General features: G+C 40.9%; 1 protein-coding gene across 3 annotated transcripts in view; it reads right to left on the bottom strand.

Annotated features, from left to right (window-relative positions):
- IGF2BP1 (insulin like growth factor 2 mRNA binding protein 1) overlaps positions 1–25,857 on the bottom strand; it is a 69,706-nt gene that overhangs the window by 24,997 nt on the left and 18,852 nt on the right. For 2 of the 3 annotated variants that reach the window (XM_033917450.1, XM_033917449.1), the window contains exons 4-10: positions 25,665–25,716; positions 19,145–19,208; positions 15,231–15,509; positions 9,171–9,305; positions 3,920–4,042; positions 2,129–2,264; positions 1,932–2,039 (exon numbers count right to left, since the gene is read on the bottom strand). In XM_033917450.1, coding sequence (XP_033773341.1) covers positions 1,932–2,039; positions 2,129–2,264; positions 3,920–4,042; positions 9,171–9,305; positions 15,231–15,509; positions 19,145–19,208; positions 25,665–25,716 — 897 coding nt within the window. The remainder of the gene's footprint in view (positions 1–1,931; positions 2,040–2,128; positions 2,265–3,919; positions 4,043–9,170; positions 9,306–15,230; positions 15,510–19,144; positions 19,209–25,664; positions 25,717–25,857) is intronic. The other variant, XM_033917452.1, reaches the window with a different exon arrangement.

Raw genomic sequence — 25,857 nt, 5'->3', positions numbered from 1 at the left:
GGTACATTAGATAGATTGTGAACTCACTGGGACAAACAGGGAAACATGCTTGAGTACCTGAATAAATGTATGTAAACCATTCTGAGCTCCCCTGGGAGAACGGTATAGAAAATTGAATAAATAAATATTTGGATTGATCTAATTAAGCACTATTTAACCAGTCAGAGCCTTTTCTGGCTGGTTAATAGCCTTGAATATCAGCCAATGTGGTGCTGGTGCCTGTTCTAGAAAGGAAGATAGGCAATTACCTTTTTTTAAATAGGTAGAGTACATATCTAGAGTAACTAGATATGTAGACAAGAGGCTGACTGAATTTTACTTTTGGTTTCGGTTATGGGGCTGAACCAGCACCAAATCCTTTTTCTGCCTGGTTTCAGTGTCAGCTGAAAGGTTATTTTTATTTTTAGTCATGTTCTTGGTTTTGGCCAAAAATGACCATATGTTTTCAGTGAAAGTTGAAAATTTGGGCTTTGTCCCATTTGTCTCCCTCCCTCCTCCCTGAACAGGAGTTGCCCCCTTCTCCCAGAGCCCCTTGAGTGCCTCCCTTCCTCTTGGGCCTATCAATCCCTGGTGGTCTAGGAGTTTGTTTGGAGCAGAAGTGATCCCCAGTTACTCTTGCCCTGCTTTCAAAATGAGTATCATGACTAGGGCATCACTCCTGCCCTGACTACACTACTAGATCTAGAAAGGGGAAAAGGAATACTGTCTTGTGATAAAAGTCCAAATATGCAGAAGAAAGGCAGGTGAGATATCAAGACAGGCAACAGCCACAAGTCTTTTTCCAATAGTCTTTATTATATTGGTCCCAACAAAGATCCTAGTTTTGGCTTTGGCTGAAGCCAGATGATGAGTTTAGTCTGAAGTTTCAACTACATCCGAAAGTTTTCATACAGTTTCAGTTTGGCAAAAACTGAAACCGTTGTCCCCCCCACCCCAAATTAGTTTTGGTGGGCCTCTAATATACGCACACATGTACTTAGATGCAAGCACTTACACCAGCCATAGAACTGGGGCAAATCCTTGTGCCTAGTCGCTGAACATACATGCATAACTTTGTTCATATGTACCCTCACCTGTAAAATACATGTACAGAATAATATATTTAAAAACAGATTGTGAGCCCAGTAGGGACAGAGAAAGTACCTGCAAAGAATATGTAAACTGCTTTGGTTGTATGACAGAAAGGCAGTAGATCAAGTCCACGATCTTGTATTTGTTTTACAGTATTATCAGGTTAGAATTGCAATGTGCATAAATACTTTATAAAATTAACAGGAGCAAACACAGAGGGCCCCTTTTACAAAGGTGTGCTAGGGCCTTAACGCGCGCCACCGTGCACTATAGCGGTAATTTTGTGCGTGCGCTAAAAGCCCTAGTGCACCTTCGTAAAAGGAGCCCAGTGTATATCCATACATTTAGACCTGCAGAGATGCCAAGTTACTCAGTTCCATGCCGCAGAGTCCTCGATTTCTTACCTCCATGTCCTGGTGCATTATGGAACTTGCAGCACTTATTTCAATGGGCAGGATTAGACGCTAGAAATCTCATACTGCTTTCAAAACTAAGCTTGTCTAAAAAGACTCCAGCGTGAAAGTGGGTAAGTTGGCATCATAAAATTCTTTCAATAGTGCTTTAGGCTCCCATAAATGTCTAATTCACACAGTCAGGCACCTACTCCCTTTGAAAACAGACCTGTATTTGACTGTTTTGAGCAGATGGTGAAGATGGAGTGACTGAATAGACCATATGGTCTTTTACTGCCATCATTTTCTGTTTCTGGCCAAGTCTTCAAATACTGACACAATTTAAAATGACTCTGTAATGTGGTATTTTATAACTAATTAAATAATTTTCAATAGTGATATCGAAAATGTCTGTTTAGTAGAGGAATTTTCATGCTTCATTGCGACAATTTGAATAAGAATACTTACCATATAGGCATTAAAGACCCCGCTGGGAGATGAGGGCATGGCGGAAGAGGAGGCTGGGAAGAGTCCCACAGCAGCCAGGTTTAAGCCAGGAATGAGATGGGATTGTAGCTAAAAAAAATATATTTTTTAAGTAAATTAATTTTAAGGTTAACTCAAAACATGAGGAAATCTAACAACTTCAGTATGAACAAACTCACATTCATAGCCGTGACGTCACTTTCGTAAGCCTCTCTGACTTTCTTCATAATCTCCTGTTCAGCTTTGAAGCAGTTGTCACTGGTGCCCTTTACTGTGATTGTCCTCTCAGGGTTGTACAAAGTCAAGTCCTGAAGACTGTGAAAGAATGACAAGAGCTATATACACGTGGCCATCAGATGGGCTGCAGATCAAGAGAATGGCTTGAGCACAGCAGTTTTCAGAATCCATTTAGCTGGGTAAAAACTGATTAATTTGGGTTAAAGTAGGGTTACCATATGGCTCCAGAGAAAGAAGGATGGATTGAAACATCCGGATTTTACTTCCATTGAAAGCAATGCTGGATCGCGGGGGGGGGGGGGGGTGGCACTCGTAAATCGAGTCAAAATCGCTTTCCGAGGCATCGATTTTACGAATGTTTTGCTCGTCTTGCAAAACACTCGCAAACTGGTGCACTCGTAAACCAAAGTTTGACTGTACAGTATTATCCCGTTATAACGGACTTCAAGGGACCTGGAAAAACAGTCCGTTATATTTCCGTTATAGCCAGAGCTGCATTTTTTTTAAACTTTATTTAGGGCAACTTAAAACAACGTAAATTGATGAACAACAGACACTGCACAAGCATATCAGCAACATCAATAACAAAATTTAGCAAACCAGAACACTGTACTGGAAAGAAAAATACTCTGTCATTTTTTTTCTGGGCTGCATTTTGATACTATATCACTGGCATATCATGTTCCTTGTAGGTGGAGCCTGCATGTCCATTATAGCCGAATAAAACTACAGCTAAAAACAGCTCTGGGGACCAAAATAGTTGTCCAGTATATCTGAAAGTCCGTTATATGTGAGTCCGCTATATCCAATGATTTTCTGTATGTTTATAATGACGCTCGGCCGGGACCAGCGGACCTCGTCCGCTATATGCGAGGTTCCATTATAAGCGAGTCCGGTATAATGGGATTATACTGCACCTAATTGGCTAATTAGTTTATGCATGGATCTCTGATCTGCACCCAAAATTGCACACCTAACCTTTGGGCAACCTATACAGAATCCAGCAATAGGTTTGCATAGTGCGCATTCTGAACAACATTAATTTCCAACTTAAACAAACAAAAACATAAAACGAAAAATTTCTGGATGCCCATCCCTAATGGAAAGTACAATTACCTCAAGTCTATAAATGGTGCCTAGGCACTGAAGAATGCAGTGCATAGTGCATGTCAATCTTAATAAGTTAGGTGTCTGAATCTTAGGCCCAATCTATTTATGCCATTAGCCTAAATACTGGTGCCTAAGTCCAAAACAGGCGCCTACATGAAAAATATGCCCCTGATCTGCCCCTGTTAAATAATTGTTAAATAATTAAACCCCCTCTTTTACTACGCCATGGCATGAGCATGGGAGCATTTAGTACCTGGGCTGTGGTAGAAACCTCTCCCGTGGCATAGTAAAAGAGGACCTAAGTTAGGCACCTAGAATGGCTATGCACTAGGGGCTCTTTTTACTATGGTAAACTAATGAATTTAATGCACACTAAAAGCTAAGAAACCCATTTTATTCCTATGGCCTTCTTAGCATTTAGCACACCTTAGTAAAAGGAGCCCTGTGTATGATACAATACGAGTTATGTGCATATTTAGAGAATGTGCAGACATATGTATGGATATGCTAATATTCTAAACATTTATGCATACAACTGGAGCTTAAATACTAGCATCTATTTTAAAGAATTACCCCCTTAGCGTTAATTTGACTTTTTCGGCACAGAAATTATGTAGTCTTACGGTGAAATGGTGATCTTCGTTTCTGAATCCTGCTCCACCTTTTTCAGATTTCGTCCCTCCTTTCCAATTAGTCGTCCCACAAAGTTGTTGTGTGCCAAAATTTTCAGGGGAACTTCATCAGCTCTTGACCAAGGAAATGAGAAAGAGAGATTAAATTATGATACTTTATAGTTTATTATTTCCAATAGGAGGAATTTTTTTTCACTCAGAGAATAGTTACGCTCTGGAACGCGTTGCCAGAGGATATAGTAAGAGCGGATAGCGTAGCTGGTTTTAAGAAAGGTTTGGAGAAGTTCCTGGAGGAAAAGTCTATAGTCTGTTATTGAGAAAGACATGGATAAAGCCACTGCTTGCACCTGTATCAGTAGCATGGAATGTTGCTACTCCTTGGGTTTTGGCCAGGTACTAGTGACCTGGATTGGCACTGTGAGAACGGGCTACTGGGCTTGATGGACCATTGGTCTGACCCAGTAAGACGATTCTTATGTTCTGCCAGAACACATCATCTATAAATCGTACCCAACAGATCATGTATTTAAAAAAGTCTGAGGGGTATATCTACTTTTCTTCAAATGCCCCCTTAAATAAATGTGCTATAGTGGGAGCAAATGAGGCTCCCATAGCTACCCCAGAGCACTGTTGATAGAACGTATCTTCAAACAAAAAATAATTCTGAGTTATTGCCACCTTACTCAAGCTATTAAAAATTCCGTAGTGACTACATGTGGTCGCATTCATTGATCTAATGATAATTTTAACACCTCCAGTGCCTCATCCTGTGGTATAGATAGATGTACAGTATATAGGGATGAAACATCCAGGGTGATCATATACGTCACCTCTTCAACAGATGTTTCCCAAGTGTGCAAAAGTTGCAAGAAATGAGTCAAATCCTTTTTCAGAAACCGTACCTTTGTTACACAAGGTCTTAAGTGTTTCAGATGGCAAAAATACCAGTGCCCAATTCTGGGTGAAGGAATTGGTTCTAAGGACCAAATTCTGTATAGGATGCCTACATTAGGCACCACTAGGTACCGTAATTGCAGATGTCTAGTGATGCCAAAAGTAAGATCTTAAGAATAGCCTTACTGGGTCAGACCAATGGTCCATCAAGCCCAGTGGCCCGTTCTCATGGTTGCCAATCCAGGTCACTAGTACCAGTTAGTGCTGCCCAATTCAGGAAAAAAAATTTCGATTCGATTTGATTCAGCCTATTGAATCGGTTTTTCGATTTGATTTGATGTTCCTGCCCAATTGGGTGGGTTTTTTTTTTCAAACATCCTGGTGGGTTTATTTTACAGCCTCTTTACCCCCTTTGCCTTCTCCTAACCACACTGGCGTTGTGGTGTAAACAAAATAAACAAACAAAAAAGACTTTTCCTCTCTGTTAAATCCTAGCTCACGTTTGCGGTCTAACACCAGCTCTGGCAGGATACACATTTCAAATCTGACATATTGTAATCACAAAACAGAAAATAAAATTAGTTTTTCTACCTTTTGTTGTCTGGTCATTATTCAAATTTTGTTGGTCTCAGGCTCTGGTTGTCTTCTGATAACTTGCTTGCCAGGGTCTCCTTCTTTCTTCTTTCTCCCTGCTAACCATCCATCTTCCATCTCTATCCTCTCCTTACGTTTCTCTTCCCTCCCCAGGAGGTCTGGCATCTTTCCTTTTTTTCGTCTCCCTCCTTTTCTTAACTACCCTTTCATCCAGCACCTCTCCTTCCTTCCCCCCACCACCCCAGGGTCCACCATCTCTCACTTTCTTTTCCCTCCTATCCAGTATGTCTAACCCCCCTCCACAGCATCCTTTGCGTCCAACTTCTCTCCCTTTCTGTTCCTTCCCTCCCTAAATCCCATTGTCCATCATCTCTCTCCCTCGCTCCCTCTCCTCTATTTTCAGACCCATTTCTTCCTCCCCAAAGTCCAGCATATGCACATCTCTTTGAACCCCCTTTCCTCCCTCCATGTACTTCTATACCAGGGCCCCCCTCCCCTGAAGGTCTGTCCTCCCTTGAAGGTCTGTCCCCCCTTTGAAGGCCTGCCTCCCCCCTTGAATACCTGCCTGTCCCCCCCTTGAAGACCTATCCCATCCCTGAAGGCTTGCCTGTCCCCCCCTTGAAGACCTGTCCCCCTTTGAAGTCCTGCCTCCCCCCTTGAAGGCTTGTCCCCCCCCCCCTTCAAGGCCTATCCCCCCTTGAAAGCCTATCCCACCCCTGAAGGCCTGCCTGTCCCCCCCTTGAACACCTGTCCCCCTTTGAAGGCCTATCCCCCCCTTGAAAGCCTATCCCACCCCTGATGCCTGCCTGTCCCCCCTAAAGGCCTGTCCCCCCCTTGAAGGCCTGCCTCCCCCACTTGAAAGCTTGTCCCCCCCCTTGAAAGCCTATCCCACCCCTTTGAAGTCCTGCCTGTCTGCCTGTCCCATCCCGAAGGACTGCTCACTCCCCCCCCCGCGGCATCGGGCTTCCATCCCCCTGGCCTTCCGCTTCCCCCCTGGCCTCCCCGCACTATTTACCTTCCAGCCGGAACAGCCTGCAAGCAAGATCGCAGTGTTAGTGATCTTAGTACCGCTTCGGAGATGGTTCCTCCGTCACGGTCCCGCCCCCTTCTCTGATGTCAGAGGAGGGGCGGGACCACGACGGGAGAAACCAGCTCCGAAACGGTACTAAGATTGCTAGCACTGCGATCTTGCTTGCAGGCTGTTCCGGCAGGAAGGTAAACAGTGCGGGGAGGCCGGGGGGGAGCGGAAGGCCGAGGGGGTGGGAGCCGGGAGCCGAACACTGGGGGGGGGGGAAAGCCGACAGCAGCACTTCCCGACTGACCCGCCCCCTCGCCTTCTAAAGCAGGTGCGGCAGCTGCCGCTCCTGCTTTAGGGGGCGAGGGGGGAGGATCAGGCGAATCGGGAAGCCATTTTTTTTTTGTTTTGAACCGATTCGAATTGATTCACCCGAAGTGAATCGGTGAACCGATTCGAATTGTGAATCGGGCAGCACTAGTACCTGACCAAAACCCAAGGTGTAGCAATATTCCATGCTACCGATACAGGACAAGCAGTGGCTTCCTCTGTGTCTTTCTCAATAACAGACTATGGACTTTTCCTCCAGGAACTTGTCCAAACCTTTCTTAAAACCAGCTACGCTATCCGCTCTTACCACAACCTCTGGCAATTCATTCTAGAGCTTAACTATTCTCTGAGTGAAAAAAAAATTTCCTCCTATTGGTTTTAAAAGTAGTTCCTTGTAACTTCGGGATCCATGCACAACCTTTTTTTAATTGGCTTAATCGACATGGTAATTGACTGTGCTGGTTTTCGGCCAATCAAAATTACCAATCAAGAGTTTGGTACTGAACTCATAGGACGTCTTGCAATGCATAAGTCAAAGTGCTCTCTGACACCTAACTGAAAAGTAAGCATGGTGCTATGTGATTAATTTTAACCTACACCAGCATGCATTTGAGCCCATCTCCTCCTTTAAAATGATAACTTACAGCTAGACATCAAGTTACCCAGACAAAAGTTATTCAATGTTTAAGGTAGCAAATTCAAAAGTAAAACATACTGTAGATTTGTATGGCTAGCCTTTGGAATTAATGTGACATCACTTGAATATTGTCTTCTCTGTAGTTTGGAACAAACAAAAAAGGGGGCCCGTATATTCCACAGTCAAAAATTGGAAGTCCAAACACAAAAGAAGAAAAGAGACTGTGGAATCCAATGATCTTCACAAGGCATTTATTGAGACAAGTCAATTAAAAAGAAATAAAATGATTTCCACTTATGAATGACTGACATATGATGTAATACGGACCCAACACAGTCCGGGTTTCAGCTAAAAGCCTTCTTTAGGGGTCCAGGTCAGTATTCACTCAATGGTATAAAACAGGGGTGCCCACACTTTTTGGGCTTGTGAGCTACTTTTAAAATGATCAAGTCAAAATGATCTACCAACAATAAAATTTAAAAAAACACAAAGCACACTACATGCAGAGAAAATGTTAATTATCATTTATATTCTGCGGGTTTTCAAAGAGGTCAAGGCAGATGACTTTATGCAATGTCACCTCAGGAACAACTATACAAAAATAGACAAATATACCCCCTCCATTTTTACTAAACCGCGATAGTGGTTTTTAGCACAGGGAGCTGCGCTGAATGCCCTGCGCTGCTCTCTATGCTCATGAGTCTCCCTGCGCTACAAACCGCTATTGCTGTTTAGTAAAAGGGGGCTATAGTGCAAAATATAGACAGCAGATAAAAATTCTCAAAACGGACACATTTTGATCACTAAATTGAAAATAAAATCATTTTTCCTACCTTTGTTGTCTGGTAATTTCATCAGTCTCTGGATGCACATTATTCTTCTGACTGTGCAGCCAATATTTCTTCCCTTCTTTCAGCCTGCTGTATGCTTCCAGACCTCATTCCCTCCGCCAACTTTTTCTTCCTCTCTCCCTGCCCCCTCCTCTTTCTTTCTTTTTGTCTTTCTTTGTCTCCCTGCCCCCCCTTTCTTTGTGTGTCTTTCTCTCTCCATGCCCCCTTTCTTTTCTGTCTCCCTGCTCCCTCTTCTTTCTGTCTCCCTACCTGCTCTCAAGCCATTGCCGCCACCATCGGAATTTCATGGTGAATTTCATGATGAATTTCATGGTGAATTTCATGGTGAATTTCATGGAATTTCACCTCCAAACCACCGCCGCCCCAAGCTCTCCCTGCTTCCCCACTCAGAAGTGTCGGGCCGACCAGATTTCCTCTCCCCAGTGTCATTTCTGATGTCGGAGAGGAAGTTCTGGGCCAACCAGGCAGCGATTGGCTGGCCCAGAACTTCCTCTCCGACATCAGAATTGACATCGGATAGGGGAAGTTGGTCGGCTCGGCGCTTCTGAGTCAGGAAGCAAGTAGAACGCGAAGGCAACGCGATCGACTCGCGTTGCCTTCGCGATCTACCGGTCAATCACAATTGTCCTTCTGGGCACCCCTGGTATAAAAGATATATAACAAATGTGGATAAAAACCTTGCCCGTGAGTGGCAAAGTAAAACACTTCTGTTTTACTTTGCCACTCTCGGATGAGGAGTGAATACTGACCTGCACCCCTGAAGAAGGCTTTTAGCTGAAACACGGACCGTGTTGGGTCCGTATTACATCATACGTTAGTCATTCATAAGTGGAGATCATTTTATTTCTTTTTAATTGACTTGTCTCAATAAACGCCTTCTCTGTAGCTTGTCATTTTCTTATGGTTTCAATTAGTTCTTACATTTTGGTCTCCTTCGCCTCCCTCTGCATGATATCCCAGATCATCCTACATGCAGCAGAACATCCTTCAGGAGTTGAGTGAATGCTGATGGCTTTCTCCGCTGCTCCAGAATTTTCCTTCCTATGTACATCAATTCTTTGCAAAAAGACACCATTTTTTTTTTTTTAAAGTTCACATAGTTTATTGAGTTTTATAATAATAAAACAGTGCCAACATTGGTAGTGCTCCCAAAGAGGAGGCACAAAAATATAACAAGTATAAACACATGTCTAGTACATTCAATTGCGATGAATAGTATGAAATACATATGCATATAATGTAAAGTAAAGTAAAAGAAAGCAACAAGTGTCAAATGAATGGTATATAAAATTCCAATTTTTAAGTCATTCCTTTATAGTAGCATAATAATATAGTAAATGAAGGCAGAAGAAAGTTTCGTAGAAGAGGGTGTAAGTCTTAGAAGCAAAAAATGTTTCCGTCTTCTCTGTCTAACTCTGGCTACATCTAGAAATGTTCTATATACCAAAGGGCTATACACGTTACAATGTCCTACAGTAACTGTTACCTAGGAGGGGAAAAAATAATTCAAGCGCTCACAGGTTCTGCCAATAGATTAAACTAGTGCATTACCTGCCATGTGAGCTATCATTAGCCTTAAAAAAAAAACCTCCGGGTTTTGATTTTTTCAATTTTTTTTTAAGTTTCTTTTTTTTTTTTTCTCTATATAAGTTGTACTTTTTCTTAAATTCTTTAAGAGAAGCACTTAGCTTGAAATGAAGACCCAGATTCAATGGAGCTTCTTCAGGATAGTACTTAACTTAGTTGGTCATTTCTGTTTTCATTTTCATAAGAGTGCTGTGTGCATCCAGTTTCCGAAAATGCCAGCCTTCATAAATTCAGAAGGCTGGCGTTTTCAGAAACTGGGTGCGCACAGCAGCACTCTTTTGAAAATGAAAACAGAAATGACCAACTAAGTTAAGTACTATCCTGAATGACCGGTTCCTGAAGAAGCTCCAAGAGTGAAATGGAAGCTCTATTGAATCTGGGTCTTCATTTCAAGCTAAGTGCTTCTCTTAAAGAATTACAACTTCTATATAGAAAAAAATAAGAGATTTAAAAAAAAATTGAACACCCTCCCCCCCCCCCCAAAACCCACAGATATTTTTTTAAGGCTAATGCACTAGTTTAATCTATTGGCAAAACCTGTGAGTACTTGAAGTCTTTTTTCCCCTCCTGTAGGGCATTGTAACATGTATAGCCCTTTGGTATATAGAAGATTATTTTTGGGGAATATTATTTTGTGATTTATATCTAGAAATGCCCATTTGAAAATTAAAGAAACATTGTTTCCTGTATTTAAAAAGTAACTTTGAAACCAAATCTTTTTCAGAAGCTAAAGCAAATATTGTAACCAAAGTAGCTGGAGAAATTGAGCCCAGGTCAACAACAATCCTAGTTCAATTTGAACTGTCCAAAGATGCTGCTGAATCAGTAGAGTGATCAGCTTCTTCACCAATAGAAATCAAAAAAGGAAAGCAAAATGTCCACTGGTAAACCCAACACTCCAACCAGTTACTTTCAAGGAATTATTCTGATATAAGTCCAGTATCCAAAGGAAAACTTATAAAGCAAAGATTTTAGCACCTGGACAAATTTTCCAATGATTCCAGTTTTCTCTGCATAACCAAATTATATTTCCTTATAGCTGTTTGCAAACATTTCAGTTTATTTACCTTAGCCTCCCAAAAAATCCAACCTCTTTTCTAGATTAACCATTTTGGAAGCATGATCTAAAACATTTATTGCCGCTGGAAGTCTTGGCAGCTATTTTCATTGCTGAAAGAGCATGGGCAGGAGCGAGTGGGAATCACTCCTGCCCCAGCATGCCACTAGACTACCAGGGATACGAGGTAGGCCTGGAGTCTTTCCTCTGGGTCTGGGAGAGGAGTTGATGGGGAAAAGTCTCCCGATTCAGGAGGTGGGGTGGCTGGGCTGGGCTGATGGCAGTGTGGCAGAAGCAGAGAAGGAACACTAGTGGGAGGGAGAGTGATAGGAATGGTACTTTGGGAGGTGGGGAACTCAAATATAAACTGGGACACCCAAAGCCATACGGATAATTGGACATCCAGATAAAACCTTAACAACATCACCAACATTTAAAGAGGAAATCCCAGAGAAAAGAGTAACAGCGGGATCTGGATAGTCCCTACTGCCGCCCATACAACCCCCCCCCTCACTTTCTCCTGTCCCAATTAACTAAGAGACAACACACATAATTTGGAACATAGCCGCAGCTCAATTTATTAATCAAGAAGAGCAAATAAATTAATTTGCATATATTAACATCCTCAACACATTAAACTTCAATAGAACAACATCTGCAAGCTGCCCCCGACCCCGCCATAAACAGCATAAGTCTGAGGGGTGGCCCCTTTAACCGGGTCACCAGACCCCAAGGCACAGCTCCCAGCCGGCCCACCACTCATCGCAAAACAACTGTGATGCCTTACATGCTCTTGATTTTGTACAAATTATTTCTGAATGACACATAAATCTGGACATGTTCTTGACTTGATTTTTCTTCCCAGAATGTTGCCGTCAGCGTAACACAATGGCCTGTTTCTTTTTCCTTTTTCTGATCATTCTTTAGTGAAATTTTTCTGGCAGGACCTGATGATTCACATGTCTAGTTTATTTCTAAGGAAGTCCCTGATGCCTCAGGCCCCTCCCAAGGGAGCAGCCTGAGGCATCTGAGCTAATCAGGGCCTTAGGCCCCTCCCCGTGCAGAGAGGAGGAGCTGGAGGTGTTTTCAGTACCTCCTGCTCCCAACTTTAAGGTACGGGGCATGGGGCACTGGAGGGGGAGGAGGCCTCCGGATGCAGGAGAAAGTGGGCATCCCTCCTGCCTTTTTCTTCGGGGGCAGGTCTTATTGGGCAGGAGGGAGTGAGCATCCCTCCTGCCTTTTTCTTCGGCGGGAGGGGAGGGGAAGGTCTTTCCAGGCAGGAGGGAGTGGGCATCCCTCCTACCATTTTTTTGAGGGGGAGAGGGAAAGGAGTGGGTGCCTTCATGGCAGGAGGGAGTGAGCAATCCTCCTGCCATTTGTTTTAGGGTGGGTTACCGCGTTAGTCAGAGGGGGAGGCGTGCAATTGTCAGGGGTCATTTGGGAGGGCTGTTGGTAGCAGTGGGGGATTTTTTTTTTATGGAGCAGATATTTTGCATGTGTAATATTTATATTTGTATATTTTTGATTAAATGCTAAAGGAAGGGAATAAATTTATTTATTTGATGTTATACTAGAAAGAAATTCAAGTGATGTATTTAATTTTAAATGTTTTATTATTTGTACACTTGTTGTAAGATTAAAAAATGAATAAATAATTTTTTTAAAAAAAGAAAAGAAAAAAACAACAACAGGCAGACCTGACAGTAACACAGTTACCAACAGGTCTACAGCAATTGGGTTTTAGGATCGGTAAAACCTGATGCTAAATAGAGGAAAAACACGTGGTGGGCCATTTAGTGCATCGGGTCAGTTAGCAGCAATCGTCTAATCGCTGACTTTAGTGAATCTAGCCCTTAGAGCAGTGCCCCAACAGCAGATATCTCCTTTGTTCAATCACAGCACATTCAATAGCTTTTATATCGAACATGAAATAAGCTGAAGAACTTACCTGTGCTGGAGCAGGGCAAAAGTTCACAGGTTCTTTATAAGGGGCAGATAGCTCACCATATCAACCACACCACACACATAGCTCAGCTGCAGCCATAATATTCACTAACATCTGAACCATTAATCTCAATCCCTAATTAAGATCTCACGTTTTATTAAGAGTGCAAAGCTCAACTGGGGCCATAATATATACGAGGGATACCATGTTTTCAATAATGGGTGTAAAACTTTGGAATTCACTCCCTGGCATTTTGAGACAATGTAAAGATTGTATGAATTTTAGGAAACAACTGATATACTAATTGCTTGTTGATGCCTTTATGTAATTCATATAGATGGAATACTGATATTTTCTGGCTATGCACTGTCCTTAAGGAATGATGTGGCAGAAGAATTAGACGAAGTAAGAACTCCAACCTGTAAATTATGAAATGCTAATGTAAATTTCTGGTTTATGTTTTGGATCTTGGTGTGTTTCAATAACGTGTATGTGATTTTGTACATTGCTTTGATTATAAGCGGTTTATAAATCTTTAAATCAATAAGTATTCTCAATCCCTACTAAAGATCTTATGTTTTATTAAGAGTGCAAACCTCAACTGGGGCCTTAATCACTGTTCCCTCTAAGAATCTGAGCCGGAGTCCTCCAAATGTGCAGTATCCATTGGCAGGACTTTAGGTGGAAGGTTCACGCTCATCTTAGGGGGAACAGTGGTAATATTCATTAACATCTGAACTAATAATCTCATTCAATATCTTACATTTTATCAATAGTGTAAACCTCAGCTCTGGCCATAATATTCACTAACATCCAAACTAGTATTCTCAATCCCTACTAAAGATCTCACACTTTATTAAGTGTGCAAACCTCAACTGGGGGTCATAATATTCATTGAATTAGAAATCAAAGAGCAGTGGGAATGACCAGAAGGATGAACTCCTTTATTGTAAAGTAACAAAAGCCACAAAAGTCTTAAAGGATAAAAAGGCACGGACTTCTTTAAGGCTTTTATTACTTCACAATAAAGACAATAAGTGTTGGACTACTCATTTATGTAAATGTACACTTACCCACATGGATGGCAGTACTCTATAAATGTAAGCACCAAGATATAGAATTAGAGGGTTAGTGTCCACCTACTTAGCGCACTGGTTAGAGCTACAACCTCAGCAGCCTGAGGTTGTGAGTTCAAATCCCACACTGCTCCACGTGACTTTGGGCAAGTCATTTAATTTCTCATTGTCCCAGGTACATTAGATGAGCCCACCAAAACAGATAGGGAAAAATGCTTGATTACTTGAATGTAAACCACTTAGGCTATAAGTGGTATATACAATGTTCCCCCGTGAATTTGTGGTCTGTGGTTCACGGGCCCAGTCATTCACAGTATTTTCCAACTGCGAAGGGGAAGCAGGAGAGGGCAGCTGGAGTGCCGGCAAGTGAAGGAAATCACTTGTGGTATGCTCCGACCGCCTCTTCCTGTACTAAAGTCGGGCCTCACCAATCAGGAGCTGTTATTTATTTATTTATTTTTGTTCCTACTGCAGTTCTTTGTGACTCTTGAGCAATGGAGGGTTAAGTGACTTGACCAGAGTATACCTTTAACTGTGTGAGTACAGCACTAAAAAAAAAACAAAAAATAAAACTAACCCCCTCTTTTACAAAACCACAAAAGCGGTTTTTTAGCGCCGGCCAGTTCGCTGAATGCTCCACGCTGCTCCAACGCTCACAGAGATCCTATGAGCTTGAAGAGCAGCGCGGAGCATTCAGCACACCGGCTGGTGCTAAAAACCGCTTTTGTGGCTTTGTAAAAGGGGAGGTGAAATAAGCTAAAGGACCCTTTTACTAACACTTAGGGCTTTAGCGGTTTAACACTTGTAACAGCATGCGCTAATTTGCCGGACGTGCTAGCCACTACCACCTCCTCTTGAGCAGGCGGTAGTTTTTTAATTAGTGCGGGGGTTAGCGCGCGCTAAAAAAGTAGGCGCAATAAAGCCTCTAACGCGTCGTCGTAAAAGGAGCCCTTATTTTGCACTAATGTTTTTAACATGAACTGCCACCATGGCCCAATTCTAAGAGCATGGCAGCAGATTCTTTTTGATTTCTGCATTTTATGATCTTTCACTTACTCAGAGTAGGAGTCCCTATATTAAAGATAACCACAAAACCATGGAAGTAAAGCAATGCTTAATATATTCATCAGTTTTGTTCTGACATCATTATGAAGTGAATGGGGATCACATGAAGAAACGAAGCTTTTTAAATACCAAAAGCTTTTCATCAGGGAATGGATTTACTCTTTTTCAAATGCAGTCTAATGACCCACACCCCTCTTCTGATTCTCAATCTATAGCACTTTGCCAAGCTTCCTTAGGTTCTTCACACTTACTTGGACTGAGTCTGTTTAGTGATATTGCGAATTGTAGCTCCCTCTTTCCCAATTATGGCTCCTATAAACTGTGTGGGCACCAGGAGTCTGAGTGGGATGTCAACGGGCTGTTTTACAGGTGTCGCTGCAGGAACTGGAGACTCTTGTCTAATTCCTCCTCGAGATCTAAAGGCGGGTCTGCGTCCATTTTCTGCACTCGATAGGGACTGTTCATCCGGAATATAGGAGACTTTCAGTACATAATTATCCATTTGGTGCCCATTAAGCTTCATGATAGCCCTTCAAGAAAGAAAGAATTAGCAAATTCAGAACTGCAAAACATTTGTAAATAGATGGTGATTAATGCATAAATCCCAAAATCATATTATAGTACATTACTCTTGGAGGAACTGTACATACATTTTGCATATAACTGTGGCAATTTAGAAAGGGTTACTTATTTAAAAATGGCCATTTACTCATGTGTATCAGGCTGTACGAGGTCTGACAATTAAGTTCATTAACTCATCCTAGAAAAAGTGCCACATACCTCATAGTTGAATATCACTACGGTCACCTTCAAAGTACTCCCCTTGGGAAGTTATGCACTGATGCCAGCACCTAGTCCACCCTTCAAAGCAATTTTGGAACTCTTTTTTTCTGGAATGCCCATCAGAGCTGTCATCGAATTAACCTTGATGTCCTAATGTCATCAAAATGTCTTGCTTTCAATATTTCCTTTATCTTCAGATAAAGAAAAAAATCATTGGGGGGGCCAGATCAGGTGAGTAGGGAGGGTGTTCCAACACAGTTATTTATATACTGGCTAAAAACAGTGCCACGTGAGCTGGTGCATTGTCATGCCATTTCTGCACACACCTTTCTTATGCCAAGATTTTCAGTTAAGATTTTCCTGTTTCTTTATTGATGTTTACTTGGTCTGCTATGCTTCTGACAGTCAGCCGACGATTTTGACACATGATTCGATGAATTTTCGCAATGTTTTCATCAGTTCTGCTCGTTATTGGCTGCCCTGACTTCTCTTCATCAGTGACACTTTTTCTCCCCTCAGAAAATTGTTTAAGATACATTAAGATTTAAGATACATTAGGTACACTGCCGTTTTCTTCATGGCATTATCTCCATAAACTTGGACTAGCATGCTTCTAATTTCATTTCCACTCTTGCCAAGTTTAACAAGAAATTTATCCCCTCTTATACAAAACTGTGATAGCAGTTCCTAGCACGGGGAGCCGCGCAGAATGGCCTGTGCTGCTCCTGACGCTCATAGGGACTCAGCGAGCGTCAGGAACAGTGTGGGCCATTCAGCACGGCTCCCCGTACTAGAAACTGCTATCACAGTTTTGTAAAAGGATGCTTTAACATTTGTTCGTTGCTCTAATTCAAGCTCCAACATTCTCGCAACGGCACACAAAAATGTGCAACAAGAATAATGAACGCCACTCAGCAAGACACCGCCACTTGTCGACATGAACACAGCTGTGAGATACTGATATACCAAGATTATGAAATCTTACTGAGCAGTTTGTACAGGGCACGGTGGCAAATTCATGAACTTAATTGTCGGACCTCGTATGTATAAGTTAAGTCTAGAAAGGGCACTACTTAAACATATATGCCAGCAACGTGTCCAGATGTCAAGATGTGGAATTTCCTTACCTCAGTAGTATTGTAGGTAGGCTGGCTCAGAGGCAGAATTAGATCAGACAAGGCAACAAGGGGTGTTATGCATCTTCACAAAATGTATGGGATCAACATTCAGTTAAAGGCAGTGAACATTTTACTATTTAATGCTGGGCCTTGTGGGGTCTTTGGGGTTTTTTTGAGCAAGCTAGAACATACTGGTGAAGTCAATATTCAGAACTTAATCGACCATGATCTAGATTCTAGAACATAATGATAGGACCGCAGGATGAATAAAAGTCATTGATTTTGGGAAAAAAAAACATTTTTCAAAAACTGATTTTTTTTTTAAATAAAATGCCTTTTTGCAGAAAAATCTATCCGAAGATAGTTTTCTATTTAAGATATATTATAGTCCAAAGTTATTCATAATGAAATAAGGATTAGTTTTTAAATGTGTGTGTGGTTCAGTTGTTAGAGCTACAGCCTTGGCACTGTGAGGTTGTGGGTTCGAATCCAGCATTGCTCCTTTTGCCCTGGGCAAGTCACTTAATCCCCATTGCCCTTTTGTGGGAGCCTGCCGGGACAGTTAGGGAAAAATGCTTGAGTACCTGAATAATTTATAATCCACATAGAATTGTAGGATATGTGGAATATAATTTTTTTTTTTTAAGTTTAAATTTTTTGGTAAATGAGTTCCATTAATCCATTCATAATATCTCAGGCAAAATTTAAATCAGTCTTTCTGACTAGTGATTTAAATAAAAATCCACCCTGTAGGACTGATTTCTGAATATTGGCCAAGTTTTGACTTCACTTCTGGAATGCCCCCAACATACCAGTTAAGTGTCACTAAAAATGACCAGATAGCCGTGAACAAGCGATTTAACTGGTCGGTGGCCATTTCAATCATTTTGAATATCAACCCGTTTGTGTTATTTTGATCTCTACAGCACCTTTCCTCTAAATCAATGTGTCGCATACTTTTTAAAGCGTGGCACACTAACCTTGCGACTGGAAGGCACCCGAAAATGCGTGGACGATGACACGATGACATCATGTGCATGCGTGACGTCACCACATCGACGTTCACGCATGTGTGGCTGTCCTCTAGCCGCAGCTCTGAGCCTCCTATTACCACTGGCGGAGAGGTGAGGAGAAGAGGCTGCGGTGACAGCAAGGAGAGGTACTGGGGCTGGCTGACTGACTACAGGTTATGCCTCTCGCCGCGAGATACCGGCGCCTCTCCTCCTCGCCGGCATCTCACGGTATTGAGTCAGGACAGTTGAAGCATTTACAAATAGTGCAGAATACTGCAATTAGATTATTAGGCCGGGCATTTATTCATGATCATGTGACACCTTTGTATTTAAAATTCCATTGGTTACCAATAGAATTTAGGATCAAATTATTTCAGCTACAGCCTTCATATCTTTCTAATTTGGTGCTATTTTAAGCCCCAAGGCGTTTGTTACGATCTCGAAGGCACATCTTGCGTCAACTAGAGATTGTGCATTCTTTTATTTAGTTCCGCGGTTATGGAATAATCTGCCCATAGATTTGAGAAAAGAAGAATCATATATAAACTTTAAAAGACATTTAAAAGCACATTTTTCCCAATTGGCCTTTTCAACTTAGAACAGAATTTGGGACTGTGATCTGTGTTTATGTAATGATTAATTCTGTATTTAAGTAATGATTAATTCTATAATAGAAAATTTTTAGCTGTATGTATTAATTATGGTTCACTGAGATTTGATTCTTTTACTATTAGAATTGTTATTATTGAGATGTTTGCATGCTTGTTTTCTCTTTGTGGTCTCTTTAAGAAAAATGATGCTAAAAAAAAAATTTTTTTTTAAACTTTTGCTCTTAATCTTTCCTTTTCTATTTTTAATGGAGTTCTTTTCTTGATGAATATGAACTATGTATTGTAAACCACTTGGATCCTATTAGGCTCTTATGCGATATATAAAGTTCTTAATAAACATAAACAGATTGGGCAGACTGGATGGACTATTCGGGTCGTTATCTGCCGTCATCTACTATGTTACTATGTTAAACAGAGTAGTGTGCCGTGGAACATAGTTTGCAAAACACTGAATAATTCTCAAAGTGAAAGTAAGCTCATACTTCTCCTTGAAACATGTCGTAAAGTCCACAGGTAGAAGAACCCCTGCACTTTGTAACCATGTGGGCTGAATCAAATGTGTTTGCAAAGTGTGATAACAACGTATTAATACTGAGAGGTACTATATAACAAGACATTCATATGAAAATAATCATCTTACCGTCTGGCATGCTCCTGCTTTGCATAGGTTACATTCACAACTGCTGTCTCGCTGTCTGTGTTCACTTAAATAAAAACAAGTATGTTAATTAACTAGATGTTTTCACCATTAATGTGTTACTTTTTTTATAGTTAGGGTTTTACTAAAAGCACTAGTGTGTCATGCATTAACACACATTATTAACCCCAGGGAACATTTTAGGCAAAGGAACCTGACTACTAGAAACAGAGAGAAATGAAGGCAGATAAAGACCATATGGCCTAGCTATCCACTATAGAGAGTTACACGGGGACAGAAATCCCACCCATCCAGAAATCCCTACCTGTCCCCGCCAGGATCCTCTCCGTCCCCACCCGTCCCCGTCAGGATCCTCTCCGTCCCCACCCGTCCCCGTCAGGATCCTCTCCGTCCCCACCCATCCCCGTCAGGATCCTCTCCGTCCCCACCCATCCCCGCAAGGAATTACCTCCATCCCCGCCCGTCCCCATAAAAAGCAGCAATTACTTCTGACAGGATCATCAATTCCAGTTTCTTTTGTGTTTGCGTTGCTGCTTTCCTTGTGGAACCTCTTTGGTGGAACCCTTTTTTTGTTTTCTGTTCAGGTAATTAACTTATAAACCCCCTCTTTTACTAAGGCTGACGTGTCCATTATATTATATGGATGAACCCTGCTTCCTAAGCCTTCCATCCCCGTGGGTGTCCCGTGGCCAGAGGGGGGTCCCCGTGGGAGTCCCGTGGGTTAGGGGGGATTCCCGCAATCCCCGTTCCCGTGCAGACCTCCAATCCACTATCCCTTCCTCTCCCTTAGAGATCCAACATGCTTGTCCCAAGCTGGCTTGAATTCAGATACACTCTTTGTCTCCACCACCTTCATCGGGAGGCCTTGCCAAGCATTCACCACCCTTTCCATGAAAAAGTATTTTATGTCACTTCTGAATTACTACTACTACTACTTATCACTTATATAGCGCCGAAAGGCGTATACAGCGCCATTTTGACTTGGGACAACTTATGTTTGATTCTCCCCTTATTACTTCTCTGCCTGCATCCAGTATTTGCTCCTGAGGAAGGGGATCTATTCCCTGAAACGGAGCTCTGTTGAACAAGGACTTCTTTACAATTGAAGAGCTTCAACTACTGAGTTTATGCACAGATAAGTACAAACTGTTGTGCTTTTCTTACAAACTATTTTGAAGCAGTGGATGCTAGGGGAGTTTATAAGAACTTTTTGATTCTATCCTTACAGGTTTGATCTCAGCAGATGTTTGTTAGAAATTATTATTGCACATTGGGAGTGACTATGGTGCTAATATTTGTAAAAAATTAAGATTTAGAATTAAGAAAACACAATTAGAGCACTCTTTTTTTTCACTGGATTTTATATAGTTGTTTAAGATCCGAAAATGTTTCACGCTTGAGTACCTTTTGGGTAACATTTGCTCATGACTTATTACAGGCTTGTCCTGATTATAGAGGACCTTTACAACTCATTAATTTATTAATACGTTTTGAATTTGTGTCATTTGGCACGCTTGCACTTCCCAGTTACAATATATTAATATAGGAAGATTTTTTGCGTTTTGTCTATCTAGATTATTCTTCTTTTGTGGGTTTACTATTGAATGAGCACTGTACATTTTGCCTGCTGGACTGAGAAAATATGACCACATCACATATTGTTATCGTGAATTGCATTGGTTACCTGTGGAGGCACAAATTCTTTTTAAATCGGGGTGTCTCTATTATAAGGTATTAATGGGTTTGGTTCCATCCTACCTGAGTTGTATTGTTATTCTTCTATGCAACACTCCTGTATTGCCAAAGGTACAAAAATATCACGATAAAACCCTCTCTTTTCAAATTGCTTTATGGGACAAGGATTTCAAGCAGCTTTCATCATCATCCATTCCTTACCTTCATTACAGGAAACAACTTGAGACTTTCTTGTTTATTAAATTTCTTAGCTCTTAATACTAACATATTCTTCACGTTTATTTATGTATCATAGCTAGTCTTTTGTAAACCGCATTGAACTTTACAGTAATGGCAGTCTAGAAATAAATTCTTATGTTATGTTACAATCTAAATTGGACAGATAGACATGACATATAAGGTTGGGGATGCAGAACCCAAGGTGAGAGGAGTTAGGAGTCGAAAGCACTCTCGAAGAGGTGAATCTGAATCTGTCCCCTTCACTTTCATCTTATGCCCCTCATTCCAGATTTCCTTTTAATTGAAAGAGACTTGCTTCATGAGCACTTGTGCCACGTAGATATTTAAACCGCTATCATATCTCCCCTCTCCCACCTTTCCTTCAAAGTATCCAAATTGAGATCTTTAACTCTGCCTCTGAATGCCTTATGCTGAAGACCAGCAGCCATTTTAGTAGCCTTCCTCTGGACTGACTCCATCTTGTTTATATTTTTTTGAAGGTGCAGTCTCCAGAACTGTATCGAGCTGTGGATTTGCAGACAGTTAAAACTTGGGTTATTTTACCTTGATATCTGGGCCCTAACATGACTTGTGCTATATCACCCCATGTAGCATTAGACCATTTGTATTGTAATGAGATGCAAAAGATGTAACTGCATATATTGCATCTCATTACTACCTACCGGTAACTTGCAACGGCTTAATTATCACTGTGGTATTTTTGGTTAGGTAACGATTAAGCCATTTAATTAACATAAAGGTCCAAATAACAAGCCTTAAGGTCCTAATGCTGCCTGATTACCATATATACTCGAATATAAACCGGAGAATTTTTAAAAACCAGAAACAAAAGACCAGATTCTATATAGGACATCTACATTAGGTGTCGATAGGAACCCTAATCAAGGATGCATAGCCTAATTTTGGAATCCGTAGCAACCTTTTTTTTAAATTGGCATGCTAATTAACCATGCCAGTTTTTCAGCCAAAAAAAATAAAAAATTAAATCACCAATTAAAAGTTCCACGTGGAACTGTTAGGACATCTAGTGATGCCTAAGTCAACGCTCCTTTCGACGCCTAACTACACCTATCTGAAAAGTAGGAATAGTTAGGGGTGGAGAATAGGCTGGGTTGACTTAAGCATCACTAGGTGTCCAAGTTAGGAACTGGTAAATTAGGCCAATTAAAACCTGGCCTAATATACTGGTGCCTATCTGTAGAATACCTAGTGATGCTTAAGCATGCCTAGGACTGCTAGGTGAGATTCTATAAAGAACGACTAGCGGTTGATTGAATTTAGTCCAAAATGTCAAACTCCACTCTCTGGGCAACTGAAGCCCCAACGGTTGAATTTTTGGAAGGCTACAAAAAAAGTTGCAGTACTCAAAATGTTATCAATTCATAAACCAGTGCAACTAAATCCCAGGGAGGGCCTACAGGGGAGGGGGAAGTGAAAGTGGGGGTATGGAGAGAGGGGTATCGGCTCAGCTCAGGAGGGGGATTTTTTTTGGTCAGGGATTGGAGGGGGAGTTTTGTTTATGGCTTTGGTTTCTCCTAAAACTGAGTAGCCAATTTTGGTTGCAGATTCAGTTTGGGCAGATTCTGTTTTATCACTACTGCTCTCTAGCATTTTTCTTTCTCTACTTCCTACCCTGGTGCCAGATCACAATATTAGTGCTTTTGTTTTACAGATCTTATCCTCCTTGTGGTCTACACCAATCCTTATTCACCTATTCTTGAGCAGATGAACTCTTGCTTACATGCTGTGTCCACCAAGCTTTTTAAATATCATCTTAAATGAAACCCAACAAAAATTCTTGCCATCTAGATTATAGGCAGGTCAATTCAGCTATCTATTTCCTTTTTCCTGGTGGGTTCTTCTGTTTCACTAACTGATTCTCTCTATCACTTGGTGATTCTTTTAGACTCTCAATCAATCTTTGAAGCTTAAGTGTTGGCTACTATTCAGGTTTCTTTGCTTTCTTATAAATTCATTCAATCAAGCATTAAGCCCAACATACTCTTGTCTCTTTTGAGGTTAGATTAATGTAATATTATTCAATGTGGTCATAGGATTTCTGATCTTAAGTACCACAGACTGCACAAAATATGCTGATTAGACTTCTTGTGTGGTGCTTCTAAATTTTATCATGTGACATCATTTTTGAATCGTTTTACACAGGGCTGCTAGAATATTTACAGTATATACTCGAATATAAGATGAGATTTTTGGGCCACAAAATGGGGGTCTTATATTCGGTTCAGTTTGATCTTATTTTAGCCCTGCTCTTCCTGTTCTATCATTGAATGGAATTCCTCTGTTTTTACTTTACATTGTAAGCCTGTAAACTTCCCAGATAACTGGATGATGAAACGTCTCTGTAAATAATCCTGTCATCGTTCCAGTCTCCTCTGCTCGGAGTCATCTTTGATTTTGACCTCTCATTTTCTATGCACATCCAACACACTGCTAAAGCTTGTCACTTCTATTTTATTTATTTAAAAAATTATATCCTTCATATCCAGCAATTCTATGCGAGTAACAAAAAACATATATAATAAAACACAGAATACACTTTAAAAGCATGGCAAAAGACAACACAACACGACATCATACAATCTCTTAAAAACAAACATCACATAACAAAATATAAAAACAGCAACAAACAACTCCCCCCAAAAAACTTAACACATTAAAAAACAGAGTACAGCCCCTGAACTTATTTTGCATAAAAACATTCAAACAGCACTGTTTTCAACATTTTCCTGAATTACAAGATACTTGATGCTATCTCTACAACATCACCAAAATTTGCCCCTTCCTCTCTGAGACCCTTGTCCACACTCTTGTAACTTCATTCTTAGATTACTATAATCTACTTCTAACTAGTCTCCCGCTGTGCCGCCTCTCCCCTACCAATCTTGCTACACTCATGTCACCCCTCTCCTTAAATCACTTCACTGGCTCCCTATCCGCCTTCACATACAGTTCAAACTCCTATTGCTGACCTACAAGTGTGTTCATTCTGCAGCCCTTCAATATCTCTCCTTATACACCTCCCAGAGAACTCTGTTCTCTTAGCTTTACCTTTCTCCTCAACTGCCAATTCCAGACTTCATTCCTTTCATCTAGCTGCCCCCCATGCCTAGAATAAATTACCTGAGTTTGTCCACCAAGGCCTTTCTCTTACCTTGTTTGAAAGCAGACTAAAAACCCACCTTTCTGATATAGCCTTCAATCCAAAAACCCTACTCCCCACTGCCCACCACCCTAGCCAGCAGATTAACCATTCCCCCTAACTGGATCTATGGCATCTGTTTGTCTGTCTTGTCTGTTTAGAATGTAAGCTTCTTCTTAAGCTCTGTTATTCCCAATGGCTGTTATTGTCTGCTGCTGTTGACTCCATAACCCTCCCTTCTACTGTGGTATTCTCTTCCTCCATGAACACATTTCATCGCTGGAGTGTCCTTGTTCTATCCTGTGGCAGAGCTGTCTCTACCTTTTATAAAATTCTACGAGATCATTGGTTCTCATTCTCTCCCCAAGATCTCATTCAACGGTCGAATATGCTGTCTACTCCCATTTCAGACATAGATTGGAATTTGTACTGGTCAAAAACCAATCGACCACTCCTCTCCTCTAGATCTCTCAATCCTTATACTTTGTTACATGGCAAGCTGTGTGGATTCCGTATCGTATGTGGAAAGCAAAACTGAGAATGGACCCCAAATGCTGGCATTGTGCTTCCGCCGATGGAACCCTCGATCATATGCTATTTTACTGCTCATCTGCTCACTCCTTTTGGGTTCGTATATGGTCAACTATAAAAAAAGTTACACTGTGTGACTGTGATCTTACTTTTGACATGATTATTCTTCGCTCTCAACATCCCTGCTTTGCTATTTTGGACTGCCCTCCACAGCTGATTGATACAATGTTTGCTATTGCCCTCGTGCACATCCTAAAGAATTGGAAATCGGCATCTCTTCTGGACTACACTTTCTGGTGGAACTCGTTGTGTCTTTATCATAGATACAAACAATATGCCACCGAGAAACTACATATCTCCAGAATTTCTTGTTCCTCCTCTCATGTTTTTACCAAAAAACTTCCTTGGACTTATTTTGATAAATTTATACAATCTCCTACCTGACCATTCCACACCTACCTAACTTTTCTTATCTACTTTCATTCCTACTCTCTTCCTTTCCTTTCTTCTTTTTCTTTGTAAGTGTTATGATACCTTATTTTGCTGAGATTTGGTACCTAGTGTTATAACATACGGTTATTTCTTTCTGTATTTCTTTTTATATTTCTTTGTGTTGTGTTGCAAAATTCAATAAAAATTTTGAACTGAAAAAAAGAATGTAAGCTTCTTCAATCAGTAATATAGCAAGTGATTAATAAATAGAAGCATAACACATAAACATACTCAGTACATAAGTGCTTTTGAAGAACACCCTGTATGGTCTGGGGAAGCTAAATTGTGTTCCAACATAAATGGCAAATTCTCTAATTTGTATATGAAAAAGAATAATCATTATTTTAGTAATATGTAACAGCATATTCAGTGATTGCATATTACCTTGTTCACAGTTCTCAACCAAACCATACTGGGCTAGCAGTCCATCCAAAACCTTAGAAAATTTCAAGAATACATATAAAATTTAGTTTGCAACAAAATAATAATATTAGAAAGAACATATCAATAAGTACTTTCTTCTCATCCTTTGGTCTAATTAAAATATTAGTACACAATGAGAGTAGTTTCCATGCTG

This window comes from Geotrypetes seraphini, chromosome 13 (assembly GCF_902459505.1).
Source record: "Geotrypetes seraphini chromosome 13, aGeoSer1.1, whole genome shotgun sequence".
Classification (NCBI taxonomy): Eukaryota; Metazoa; Chordata; class Amphibia; order Gymnophiona; family Dermophiidae; genus Geotrypetes; species Geotrypetes seraphini.
Note: the sequence above shows the minus strand (reverse complement) of the source record. Positions and strands in the feature narration are given on the sequence as shown.